At 33.3% G+C, this 13,487-nt stretch overlaps 2 protein-coding genes and 1 non-coding gene across 3 annotated transcripts; 2 read left to right on the plus strand and 1 right to left on the minus strand.

Moving 5' to 3' along the window:
• Positions 1-401: 401 nt before the first annotated feature.
• Positions 402-2,018, minus strand: Tsp_08728 (dystrobrevin-1). The gene is made up of 7 exons (XM_003373953.1): positions 1,919-2,018; positions 1,643-1,856; positions 1,467-1,552; positions 1,243-1,394; positions 1,072-1,180; positions 840-1,006; positions 402-770 (listed from the first exon to the last, which is right to left on the minus strand). The coding sequence occupies exons 1-7, from the start codon at positions 2,016-2,018 to the stop codon at positions 402-404; spliced, it is 1,197 nt and encodes a 398-aa protein (XP_003374001.1).
• A 5,890-nt stretch (positions 2,019-7,908) lies between these two features.
• Tsp_08729 (hypothetical protein) lies at positions 7,909-9,141 on the plus strand. Its single transcript, XM_003373954.1, has 5 exons — positions 7,909-7,932; positions 8,028-8,114; positions 8,335-8,486; positions 8,896-9,077; positions 9,125-9,141. Exons 1-5 carry the CDS (start codon positions 7,909-7,911, stop codon positions 9,139-9,141), a joined length of 462 nt encoding a protein of 153 aa, XP_003374002.1.
• A 1,621-nt stretch (positions 9,142-10,762) lies between these two features.
• Tsp_08730 lies at positions 10,763-10,822 on the plus strand. Its single transcript has one exon. It is a non-coding gene; the product is annotated as a mir-9/mir-79 microRNA precursor family (microRNA).
• Positions 10,823-13,487: the final 2,665 nt, after the last annotated feature.

A 13,487-nucleotide genomic window follows, 5' to 3' on the forward strand; every position in this document is an offset into this window, starting at 1 on the left:
GGCTCCGTTTTCGCCCACTGCCGAGGTAGACATCATGCTGAGATTGGTGGCACTTTGCATCGCTTGTAGTCGGTGAATTTCCCTCAAAATTTCCCTGACAAAAAAAGACAAGCGTTTTTTGCTCAGTTGAATTTCAAGAAAATTGAATCAACATTAATTTTACCTATTCTTTTTCTCCAAATGAGCAATGGTGGCTCGTTGAGCGAGATTCTCTTCTGCTGCATTCGTCGCCGCCGGTCGGTACTAGAATTTCAAACAAACAACACTCGTTGTACACGGAACCGTATACCACCATAACCCCTCCCCTTCCCCAGAGCTTTCAAGTCTCACTGCATACCGTAGACCTGCCGGAAAGTTTCGCAGTGTACCTGGCAATCAGTTTGTGCTCGTCGTCCAAATTGTCATACCAGCACGTGCTGGAAAATGGAATGTTGAAAATTTTCAATCCGTTCACAAATCAGGCTACTACTAACCTGACTAAGCACGGTCGACTGCCGTCTATTGAATTGTCCGTTGGGTTGATTTCGGAATTTTTCTTCAATAAACAACGAACAAGCGACGGGGAGCTTGGTCTTAAAATATACAAAATAAGTGCTTTTTTTGGCTTTTTCCTTCAAATGCAACAACAACAACAGTATTCCGTACACTGCATTGCTGAGATCCAACGGTCGTTCCGAAACTTCAGGAACGTACGGCTTTTTGTTCGTGTGACCAGGAACACACTGCAACGACTTGCTTATCGAATGGCCAAGTTGTTTAGTGGGAGATTTCTGAAAGAAAAAGAATAAACAAACAAAATATGAATAATAATAATAATAATGATGAAAATAATTACTCACGTATGAAGAATATTCTTTCATTTCGTGCTGATTAGTATGAGAATCGCTGATTCGACCACGCCAAAAACAGTCTTGACACAGTTGGTAATTGTGACATCGTTGACATTTGTAACGAAATCCAGTAAATGAATCCCGATTGCAAGCATCACAGACCACCGGATGAAAGACTGCACAAATGAATTATTCATAATTGTCGCGCTACAACAAAAGAGAAGAGCAGAACAACACGTACCGTGTTCAACGCTGGCCATTCTGTGCAACAAAGGCAACCACATGAGGCATGGTGGACACGGGTCGGCCATCAGCGCGTCCAAAAACGTGTTGATGGTCACTTTTGCGGACTAAAAATATTTCGATTAAATTCGATCGCACAACGACAATCAAATATTCACAAAATTTGTACCGGATCGAAAATTTGTTTGGGCAAATTTTCAGAATAAGAGAACGTTGGCCCCTCGAAAACGGCACAAGGCAAGCAGAGGACTTCTTTCAAATAGTCACAGAAACGATTGAAATCCATCACACCAGAAGTGTCGGATATGAGCGAAAAAATATCTTAAACAACAAAACAAACCATGCACGAATGCAAACGAAAAGCTCTGGTCGGTTGGGCTTCATTTTACATACAGCGCAGTTTGTCCAACAATTTGCCGGCGCACAGAGTAGCCAGAGCAACTTTCACTGAAAACACTTGCAACTTGCCGTTGTCATCTCTGAATGGAGAAGAGGAAATACAAAAAAAAAGTAATAATAATAATAATAATTCTTGCAAAAAATGGATAATTGGAAATTGATTTGCATACCGGTCGAAAGCAGCAACCAAAAAACTGATCAACAAACGAATGGTCAAATCCGAATCGATCTGCTGCACCACAGGCAAGCGTTTGTTCAAATTGTGATAAACGGTCGAAAGTAATAATTCGACACGAGAAATTTTCACTTCAGATTTGTATTCAACCGCGTTCAGGCCGTTCTCTCTGAACGATTCGATCACGTTCCAAATGTCGACCAAATGCACTGAAAAGCCATGAAAAAAGTATAAACAAACAAACAAACAAACAAACAACAAGAACTTTTACAATTCACTTTCTGCTGAATGAATCGCAACTTGCAGGCAGCTCGATAAGTGGCAAATCGAATGGTGTCAAAATTTTGTTCCCCTGTAACAAAAAAAATCATAAATACAATTCGTCAACCGTGTGAAAAATTAAAACTTTTTTACTCAAATCCGAAACAAGCATACGAAAATCATTTTTTGCCAAAGAATTGGACAAGGTCGAATTCTGATCTACCGTATCCATCTTTTTTATCCAACCGCAATATCACTCGACTCGTCCACTGGATTCACAACGCATGCAAATTTCTTCCACCACAATCTGCAACACGCTCGACTGGCATTTTTTCCGCTACAAGCTATGAGCAAACAAAATAAAAACATATCGATTTGAATTTCTTCTTCTTCTTATTATTATTATTATTTAATTTTTTGTTCAAAATATGATCAACTGTAGCGAATTACACAACATTTCTTCATCAACAACGAATTGGAAAGTTTTCCAATAAATTGCGCATACGTCGTGCAGTAATTTTTTCAAAAAATAAAAATTAACAAATAAATAACCAACCAATCATCTCACATCGGATGTTATTCAAAATAAATTACATCTCATTTTTATTGCTTTTCAAAAAATGTCACCCATTTCATTATAAAATGACATCCGTGTGCACTTGTGACATTTGAAAAATGCAAAAAATTTCAACTTATCAAATATGAAAATACTTTTTCTATCAATAATCACATCTCATCGAATCCAATCAACTGGCATACTGTAGCCAATTTCGAATCAGCATTCAAATGGTAGTAGAACAAAACAACAGCAAAATTTTCTTCTTTTTTTTCCAATTTGAAACGCTCCAATGTCAACAACAAAAAAGATGATGAAATAAAAATTCAATAATAAAAAGTTGAATTAGATCAAATGAAAAAAAAGTGAATTAATTTGAAAAAAAAATTCTTTTTTTCTGTGTAATAACTCATCTTAATTGAAATGGGAGCTTATTTCGATGGAGCTGCGCAAAAGAGAAAGTGAAGTAGAAACGCGAACGGATTTTGTGTTGATCTGATTTATTATTTTTTTCATTTTTTCATTCAACCGGGATCATCTCTTTTGGAAATCAATTTTCAAAAGCCGGCTAATTTCGCTGCAGGTCATATAGATATTGCGTTGTAATGAAAAATGTTCGTTCACGTTTCGAATGTGGCACAGAAATGAAGATCTGATTTGAAATGGAAATTTGAACATTCCATTCAACCCCCAAAGCTTGGCCAACAACTACTGATTTATTGAATATTTACATAAATAAATAAATAAAAACAAACCTGCTCCAAAAGCTATTGGAGGAAATTGAGACAATTGAAACAATTGCACTGGGTGAAATAATGAATGAGTAGAAATTTTACGCATGACCACGTTGAGCAATGGTGAAGCCGATGAATAACAAAAGGCGATGTTGCCAGTTGTTCCAAGCTAAATCGCAAAGCTAACGCGGCATGAAGAAGAAGAAGCAGAAAAGCATCCCAAGCGGCTGTGATATGCCAAACGATTGAAAAATGTTTAACTTTGCAGATAACATCGAGAAAAGTGCACGTCGTGTGTGCAAGTTGAAGAAAATTGTGACCGACAAAATGGAGATGCAATCGATTTCCGGCCAAACGGAAAAGGGTCGTTGCTTTTCAAAAAAGCTTCCACTTTCACATACAACAAACATCCCAACTCAAATCACCGACTGATCTATCAATAACAACACGGTGGTCGACAAAAATTCCAATATCCAACAATTCATTGCATACAACTTTACATAAACGACAGATATTTTTTTAAATAACCTAGGATATGTATGCTTCTGGGTCATCATTCGGATAGCTGAAGAAGCATGCTTTATCCGGAGGGGAAAAATCGAAAATCCGTCTTCGAAAGCAACCAACTGACAATGAAGCGGAAAGAAATAGAGGAAACGACAAAGTAGGGGAACAAGTCATCGAATTTGAAACCAATGCACAAATATTCGAATCAGTCGACGCGTCATTAGCCAAGTGTTCGGCTTTCGGCTAACCATTCGATAAGCGATCAAGCTCGTTCTCTATAGCATGCATTGAAAACCCAGCCCACGACCAGGGCGTCAGCTGTTCCACTTACTGAACAACAATTAATCAAAAATACATTTTCTAAATTTTCTACGCACATCCCATCACGTGAAATCATTTTATAAATTAAATTCAAAAAGAAATTCATGCTCATCCTTTCTTTCAAACTTGCTATCTTTTCACTTGAACGAATTTTCATACATTTTACTGTACATATATGTACATATATTTTTTTCTCTCTCAATTCTATTCATTCTCCTATTCACACTTTGTTTCACATTAATTTAATACTTCACTGTATTCATTTAGTCTAATTCAATTACCACAGCAAACAAACAGTACAGTTTGTTCTCATTTAAATTAATTTCTGACAACAAGAAGCACAACATAGAAAATCTATATACCCTTGAAGATTGTCATTTTTGAAAAAAGCCCTTTTCTGCCAGGAAAATATTGTAAAAATAAATGGTTTAACGAAACAAACTATACAACAAAAAATTAACAGGCAACTTGACAAAACTGAAAAAAAAAGAGTAACCAGTTCATCAACCAAAAAAGTTAAAACAACTAATTTGCTTCATAAAAATTATAATAACATCAATGGACTTATCAGGAACAACTTTTTTAAAATAACAATAACCAAACCAACAAACATGAAAACATTCAAACACTTAACTATCAATATGTAGTACAATATTATCTTCAAAATAAAAAGCACTATTAATCAGTGAATTGCTCAGTGTGAATCTGTAAAAAAGTTGTGAAATAATACAAATTGTTTCGCATACCTTGAAAACTAAACATGAACTGCATTTAAAGAATCCTCAAAAAGAAATCATCCGCCTGTTTGCAAACATCTACAATGAACCGTTACGTTCGTAACTAGCGTATCAACAAGTGGACAGTTTTCGTAAGATATGTAAGACATACGCTTTTGCAACAAGCTAACAACAATTACAAGTGCCAGAGAAGTGCCAATTCTATAATTGTATTAAAATGGCTGCCATGGTGTGCTTAAATGTGACGCTGAAGAATAACTTACCATTATTGCAATGAAAATATTAAGCATATCGTTATCATGTGAAGTTCACTCATTGATTTGAACAAATTACAACCATAACTCATTAAGGAAATTTCTGCACATATCACGCAGTAAAATTTTCGATGAAATAAAGCAAAACCTCATAATACATTAATCAATAAAAGATCTTCAAGTAAACATAACTGAAATGTATTATTAATTAGCAAGCGGAAATGTTGTCCTTGTTTGTCATTCAATTAATTTGTCAAAAATTTGTTTTACGATATTCTTAAATTTCCGATTTTTTATAATTTACATTTAATAAGGCATATTGAAATTATTAACTGCGGATGAATGTCAACAAATTGCAATTTGCATGTATGTTCGGTGCATGTCAAAGCAACATAAATTACGCTACGTTTATTTTTAATTTTTTTTTATTTCTAATAAATTTACATTCCCATGATTAGGTGAAATAATGTCTAATATAATTTTTATCAAAATTGATTTCGTAAAGATTAACATAAATACAGTAAGAATATAAATTCAAGTACAAATCATATATCGCTTCGAGCGTAAGTATCAGACAAGTAAACAGCTTGCTAGCTAAATGGTTAATTAATGAAACGAAAAGATGTCCGAGCGCATATTTTGCAGAAATGTGCTGCCGAAACAAATGAAATTTGTGTTAAATTAGGTTGTCTAATGCTCTTTACTAAATTTGTAAGCTTACATATCAGATGACATCTTATACCAGAAAGTGAATATTGAACAAAATTTTTATATTGAAAAGATCTCTGTTTAGAAAAATAAGAATTGAAAGTGTATTAATCAGAAAATGGCAAATATAGGCAATGTTCATATAAATATAGCTGAAGCAATTTTGTTTTTCATGTTGAAAAGCAACGTGCATGTTCGTATTTCAAATGCAACAAAATAAGCATAAGAGTAATAAAAGAAAGTTGCAAATTATATTGAAAATATCAAATTGAATGAATTTTGTCACATTTGAAAGTTGATTTATCATCGTTTTCTATCATTTTACCAAGAAGCACTGTGTGAATTCAGCATAATTTCAAGCAGCATTCATTCAGCTATTGTGTATAGATTTTAAAGATACATTTGACAGTGTGTAATTTGTTTCAACTTTTATAAAAGATGATACGCATGATTGAATAGCAGCAGGAAGAAAAATGTACTTGTTGCTTGTGCTGAAAATTCACAAGCTCAAAATGAAATCAACCTCAATGTTCTCAAAGTGAATTTGTATATACGACAAATAAGCAGCGTTGGGAAAGTTGCAGTTCAATTTGAAATAAAGCATGTCATTTATTTTTAAAATTTCACTTTCGAGCCAACAGCCTTGCTCGAAGCTTTCGGTTTAGGTGGAATTTTAATTTTTTGATTAATGACCATTTTGGAATGAACCGTTTCAGTGGGAAGCTTTTAAAAATGACAACATCTGCTCACTCGCCATTATCATCACGACGAGTCGAAAGCTTTCTTCGAGTTGTTGTTCTTATTTTTCTTATTAATCAGCTCACATTGTTGAAGCATAAGAATATTTTTAATTGACAGTCAGTTCACGGCATAATCAAGCGCCCGAAATGGATATTTTCACTTTCACTTCAATTGCACACTAACCATTCGTCTGGAGAATCAAATAATTTGCAAAAAAATTTCGCCTTTTGCTTTTTGTGAAACAAACGAAAAACATTCGAACAATTAATTCTTTCTCATCACTGATATGGAAAAATTGACAAAATTTGCATATGTAAAATAAACGATACAACATGACTAAGTGCCAAATATGGCAGTTGGTCAGTGAAATATTTTTTTAGAAAAAAATAAAATAAACATTTTCCACAACGTTCATCATATCTATTTGAGAATGAAATTCAATTTTCCATAAGTTTTACTTTTTTCTTTTGTAGTAAAAATTGTCGGACAGCGACTTTGTTTACTTTAACCGGTCCGGAATATTTTTTCAAGTCGGTCCGCGTTGCGTGATTGGACAATTTTTCAAAATTTTGGCGCTCAATTGCGCCTTCTAACTAGGTTAATTTTGAATTTTGAATTTTTTTTTCAGCATCTTCAGGTTGTGCAAAAAGTTAGCAAATCTATTCTAATTCGGTAAGTAGTTTAGTCACCAACTGACAATTGACATGAATTAGCAATTTCTAAAGGGAAAGCTATGTGCTTCTTTTTTTTTTAATATTAATTTGCATTATTTTGTTTCAATCTGGTAGGATATTTTGCTGTTGGCTTCAGTTTTGTTGTTACATTGATAAATTACAGCAGAATAATAGTAGTAGTAGTGATGCCAATAATCGTACAGTTAGATCGCAGGAAGGCTGTTAAATAAATCGAATCAAAATTTGTCGAATCTCTTTTTCCTCAATGGTCGTGTAATAGTGACAAATAAAAATATTTAATAATTATCATTGAGCTTTTGCAAATATTTTCCACTTGATTTGAATCCATTTTGAAATCTGTCCAATTATTTTGCTTTCCAATTTTGGCTTCAGATAAAAATTAATTTCACATTATTCATAATTTGAAAAAAAAGTGACTGAGAGTGAAAAAATTGATTAATTATCAATAAAGAATGATGATTGTTGTTTATTCAACCTGTTGGAAGTCAGGGCACACCCAAAAGCAGTGCACAATTATTATTGATGATTAATTTTCGACAAAGCTTGACATGATGCGTCACAGAGATGCGTGCATAAATTTCCACGCGTACGACAAGTGGAACGTGATTTATTAAATTTACACCCTACCGGACTCAATTTTTATATTCATCCAGTTTTTGAAAAATGTCCAATTTATAATAATAAGTGTAAATTGAACAGTTGATATTAAATCAGTCGAAATGTGAAGTTTGGAGGAAAAAATATGAAATGGTTCGTTATATTTTGTATCATGTTCTTCTTTTTTTACGAATTAATTATTATGTAGTTTTAAATTTACTTTGTGGATTTGAAAAAAAAAAGTTTCAATTGTAATTTTAAAATTTCAGATTTTCTTATTCATGCGAGAATTAAGGAGAGAATTTTTGTTTTGTCATTGTTTGTCAAACAGGATTCGGCTTTGTTCTGTGCAACGTGTATATCTTCATTTCCATTTTCGAAAAGTCCTTTTCACTAATGTGGATATTTTAATATTTTTGTGGTGAAAAAAAGAAAGTCCGTTTTATTTTTCTCAAAACTTTACCCATTTCTAAATCGAGAGACAGAGAAAGATGAAAAATATTAACACCAAAGTAAACAATATTGAAATATTTGTCAAATTTCCATATGCAAATTTGTAATGTTGTCGAATAGTAGCGTGTGAGCGGAATTTTTCATCCACTTCAACCAGCCGAGAGCAAACAACAAACAGTTCACATCATTGTTGAAATTGTATTTTCAAATTGTCAATTCTACTGGGCTGTCGAAAAGCAAACATCAGCAGCAGCAGCAGCAGCAACTGCTGTGCAGTTTATCTGTCAGTTGTAAATTTTTTCTTATTTCCATATTAATTATTAGATTTACTAAAAATGTCAGCAATAATTTGTATTTTTTTTTGATTATTTTTTACAATTGTTGTTGTTATTTTCAAGTTTATTCGTTGAAAAATGGAAAATGTTTGAAAAGTAAACGATTGTAATCAGTCAACAGCAATTGTTGCAATGGGAAAATTGTATACGAAGTGAAGGGGAAAATTTTTTTTTTATTCTGTTTTCTTATTCAAATGTTATTTTGAAAATTGTTCCCATCTTCACTGTCCCTGTAGTTTATTTGTTTGTTTGTTTGTTTGTTTGTTGATTATTGTACTGTAGTGGAATTTGATTATAACTGTGGAAAGTTGTCGATGGTGAAGGAAGAATAGCTTATCGCATAGTCAAGACGCTTGACCGGCCAGGTATGCGGTTCACGGCCCGGCATGATCGATCAATTCGGTCGTCTTATCCAACGGACGATCGCATGGAATTGGTGGAACTGGTTGTGCGTCTGCGCGTTCAATTTGGAAATTCCAACAAATCGTAAGGCTCGAATCCAAGGCCGTCGACGGTCATGGGCAACGTCGAGTTTATTTAAATTTCTACACAACTGTTGGAAAAGTTCCCATTTCGAGGTACGGTATATATTTAAAATAAAAATAAAAACAAACAACTGGGTCATTACGTTACTGTATTCTGTCAACTTTTCTGCCGTTGATCGCCTATCGCGACTGTCACTTTTCATTCGAGTGGTGAATTTTTGTTTACAAACTCGACGACGGTTAGTAGAAATTTTTCAGAAAAAACTCTGCTACTACTGTTTTGTATATATATTATTTATTTTGTTTTAATTCAAAAATAATTCCACTTTGATCTTCAAAAGTAAGTTATAAAAAGTGTTATTTTGTGTTTTTAAATAATCAACAATCAACCCTTTTCACATGTGGACGATAGATTTTAGATTTGGGATTCGTTGGATTTAAATTTATAAAAAAATTGTTTTTACTTTTTCCATATATATTATACAAAAATTGTTGTCAGTGTTTGTTTTTGCAATTTAAATTTGTAAACAATTTCTGTCATTTGATTTTGATTTATTGACCACCATTCGATTATTATAAATGCCGACCGATGTTGTTGTTGTTGTTGGTGGTGGTGGTGGTGGTGTGGTGGAAAATTGTATAAATTGTATATTTTTATCATTATTGGTGAGTTGACCTTTAGTTGAGTGAAATTTGACTCAAGTTTGAATGATGAAAAAAGGTATATATATATATATATATATATATATATATATATATTTATTTATTTATTTATTTATTAATATTCAAATCCAATTTGATTTGTTTCACTTTTATTTGACAGCATCTCCAGTTGTCGGTGATTTTTCACCGCAGATTTATTTGACAGATTTCTATTCAACATTTTATGACGGCCATTTAGTGGCGATCGTTTTCAAATTATTACTTTCTTCTTCTTTTATTGTATTTCAACGCTTTGTATCTGCGCGTTTCTGTGATGTTTCTAATCTACTAGTTGGATTGAAAAGTAAGCAAAACAAAAAATTTGGAAATATGGTGTAATTTCTGATTTTTTTGTTTTTTCATTTTCAGCTACTGTCAAATTTGAACTCTGCATAGTTGGTTGAAATTAATAATTTTGATGGTCATCGAGTGAAACTTTGCCACAGATAATAACAGAGATGAACCGATATCCATTTGAAGATAAGTACGGATTCGATAGATAATAAAAATTGGGGGCCGCTGAATGGCGTCAACATCAATTTTTCAAATGATAAAAATTGTGAAATTACAATTTCAGCTTCGGTATGTCTTACTGTCATTTTCTTAATTTATTTGAATTTTCTATTGTTTTTTTTTCTCCCCTTTCTTTTTGTTTCAAATAAATTTCTTCACTTGGTGGCGGAAAAATCCGGTTCGACGGACGTTCGGCTGAACTCGAACCTAGGCGCGGCCGGCTTTTTCCGTGCCGCGAACGGACCGGTTTCTGTGGCCAATCGACCAATCAGCATACGGCGACGTCGCGCTACGCAGCGCTTCGGCTAGTCGATGCCAGTTGGGCCCCAGTGTTCGTTGCGGTTCCATCACCGCTTGACGTCTTTCTCCTCCTGCCGCTATTTTGTCCTGTATTTTTCGAGCTTCTTCAGCTTCAGCTTAAGCTTCTTCGTCAAAGTGGACATCAGCCCCAAATTGTTGATGCCGTCGCCTACGTGTGTGTGTATGTTGGCCGAGAATTCCAAAGGCGCTGTCTTTTTCTTTGGTTATCTAGCTGTATGAGTGTACTGAGCGTCATAAAGCTAGGTTACCAAAGCTAAGAACAGCGCCAAATCGCTCCCATTTTCAACCACTTGATCCGAAAGCGAACTATTCAAATTTCTTCTTCTCTACTCGATTTTACATTCTATTCATTCTGTTTCTTTTGTTGTTATTATTTTTTGAAAATTATCTTTGCCTTTGTTGATGATTGTATGTATATTCGAATAAAAATATAATCTATTATTATTATTATTGTTTTGAAAATACACAGAAATTCTATTTGTTAATAATACAAAAGGGCAGTGTTGTAAAATGTAATTTATCGGCCCTGTCTTCAACTTTTAATGTTTTCAAATATTTCAAATCTCACAAAAGATGTGATTATGCGGTATCCAACAACAGAAATGTAAACAAAACAAAGGCACAATTCGAAAGACAGGCGCCCTTTGTTGATGCTTTCCGCTCATCGTAGCGTTTGTGGTTAGAGAGACGCGTTCGTTGTTCACTTCTGGGTCAGTGTTTGAAAAAAAAAACAATGTTCAAAAACAACCTCGTGAAGACATTTTTTTAGAAAAATAATTATTTTATATGAAAAATTAATAAATTATTGATTGAATTTGAAATATATCGAAATGTGATCATCAACTTTTTTTAAAACAAAGTTCACATCGAGCAGAGAAGAACAGTATCGTCGTATTATGTAGAAGAAAAATAATTTTTTTTCTGATATTTTCTCAACAGTAGGCTTCTCATTGAGATTCTTTTTCTTTTTTAAATTTAAATTTATAAACAACAACAACAATTGAACGATGATCATCTTTTGTTCACTGCTTCGATTCGCTTGTTTGTTATGCAAATTCACTCGGTCGATTATTCATTGTTCAAATTTCCATGACCGAACGAACAATCAAATCGTCCATTTACGTTTCAAAATTGATCAATTCAAAAATTTGCATACTGATTCACTTCTTTCATTCGTATGAACAGAATTGTCATTTCTTGAAGTGTTTTTTTTCTCTTCTACAAATTTCTGTTCAACTCAAAAAATATTTGCGCGCAGTCGACCGACCGATCATTGACAATATTTGAATTGAAACTTTCGATTGATTCATCATCAATAATTAAAATTTTACAACAAATCGTTGCCGATCAATATTCAATAATTCCATTTTTGCGCTGATCAAAAAAAATCGTATTCGATCGTTTCAAAAGTTTCCATCCCCAATTCGGAGACAATTTTTTACCGTCACAAAAAGAAAATTGTTAATTTGTTTACATACAAATGTGTTTACGATAATATTTTTGAAACATTCAACATTTTGGAGACGTGTTGAAAGGAGTTGAACGAAAAAGGTCAACGTACATTGTTCGTTTGAATATGCAAATTTTCGAATGAATCTAATTGTTTCTTTTTTTTGATGAAAGAAAAAAAATAATATGATTGTGATGTATAAATTTCGTGACGGTCACCGATCCCCGTAATGTTGGATCAACCTCGTTGGACCGGTTGGGTGAGTTGCGTGGGCGAGCCGATGGCGAGTGGAATCGATTCACCATTGCACAGTGTTGTTCGACCATACCCGGTAAAGGGTATTTCCTCAAGCTTGTATCGCATCGAACATGGAGGAATTTTTCCTCTTTCTCTCACTTTTTTACCTTACCAGTACCAATGTGGTCGTTTGGTTGATCTGCATGGCCAAACAACAACCGTCGATGAATAAATAAATAATTCGTCAAAGCATATTTTCCATTTCTATTCAATACTAATACAATAATAATTTGCATTGAAACGTTTTTCAAATTACACTTTAGAAAGATTGCTCTGAAACAAATCTTCACTGCCACACGAATTTTCGTGACGATAATTTGAAATTCAAACAAAGCATTCGAATAAACCCGATTTCTTATACAATAATTTAAAATAATAAATCTTGAAAAGCAATTACGGTAACTAATTTTATGAAAACTATTTTTTACTTTATTCAAACGCTCGAAAAATAATAACAAATCTTTAGTATAATATTTTTTAATTTTATTTTTATAATAATTCCAATTTCAGCTTTTCAATTTCAAGTATGTAGAATATGCAAATTTGTATTTTTTTTCTGAAAATGAAATCACAATCAAGCACAACACGACCAAGAATTGTAATTTTTCTTAAAAGTTGATCGAAACTAATTTTGAAAAACATTCCCAGTCTATTTTTGAAAATGTCAAATGGCTGACCAAATGAAATGAATTAAACCTGAGAATAATTAAACATAAAACAATGTTAAAAATAGATGTAACATTTTCGTGCGACGCGCCCAACGGAAATTTCTCTTTTCCAGATATTGGACGCTAAAAATAAATCTGCACAACTGACAGTAATGCATGGCGACGTTGGTAAACATGATACGCGTGAAATGTCAAAAATTCAATCCTACATTGTTCAGCTTTTATCATATATAAGTTCAATGCATTGAACAACAGTTGCGTTCTCACGGCAAGATGCGAACCGAAACGTCACACGCTAGTGAACAGTTGGTTGCTTATGTTTTTCCCCTGAACATTCATCTGCTTCAGTAGTTGCTTCTTATTTATTTAAATGAACACTTGCTTTTATTGTTCGTCATGAAACATTGCAACTGATCGAAACTGTGATAACAATGATTTTCATTTTTTTCAAATTTTTCATTTGATATTTTCGTTGCAAACAACTTGATCTGATGTATTGATGAAT

Source organism: Trichinella spiralis (assembly GCF_000181795.1).
Source record: "Trichinella spiralis strain ISS 195 chromosome Unknown Scfld6, whole genome shotgun sequence".
NCBI classification, from domain to species: Eukaryota; Metazoa; Nematoda; class Enoplea; order Trichinellida; family Trichinellidae; genus Trichinella; species Trichinella spiralis.

Coding starts and splice junctions, on each gene's coding strand:
- Tsp_08728 (XM_003373953.1), bottom strand. CDS start 2,018: ATGATTTTTTTTGTTACAGGGGAACAAAATTTTGACACCATTCGATTT. Junction 1,395..1,466: donor ATTGTTGGACAAACTGCGCT/GTATGTAAAATG, acceptor TTGTTGTTTAAG/ATATTTTTTCGCTCATATCC. Junction 1,007..1,071: donor AATGGCCAGCGTTGAACACG/GTACGTGTTGTT, acceptor TCATTTGTGCAG/TCTTTCATCCGGTGGTCTGT.
- Tsp_08729 (XM_003373954.1), top strand. CDS start 7,909: ATGGTTCGTTATATTTTGTATCAT. Junction 7,933..8,027: donor TTCGTTATATTTTGTATCAT/GTTCTTCTTTTT, acceptor TTAAAATTTCAG/ATTTTCTTATTCATGCGAGA. Junction 8,115..8,334: donor GGCTTTGTTCTGTGCAACGT/GTATATCTTCAT, acceptor GTCGAATAGTAG/CGTGTGAGCGGAATTTTTCA.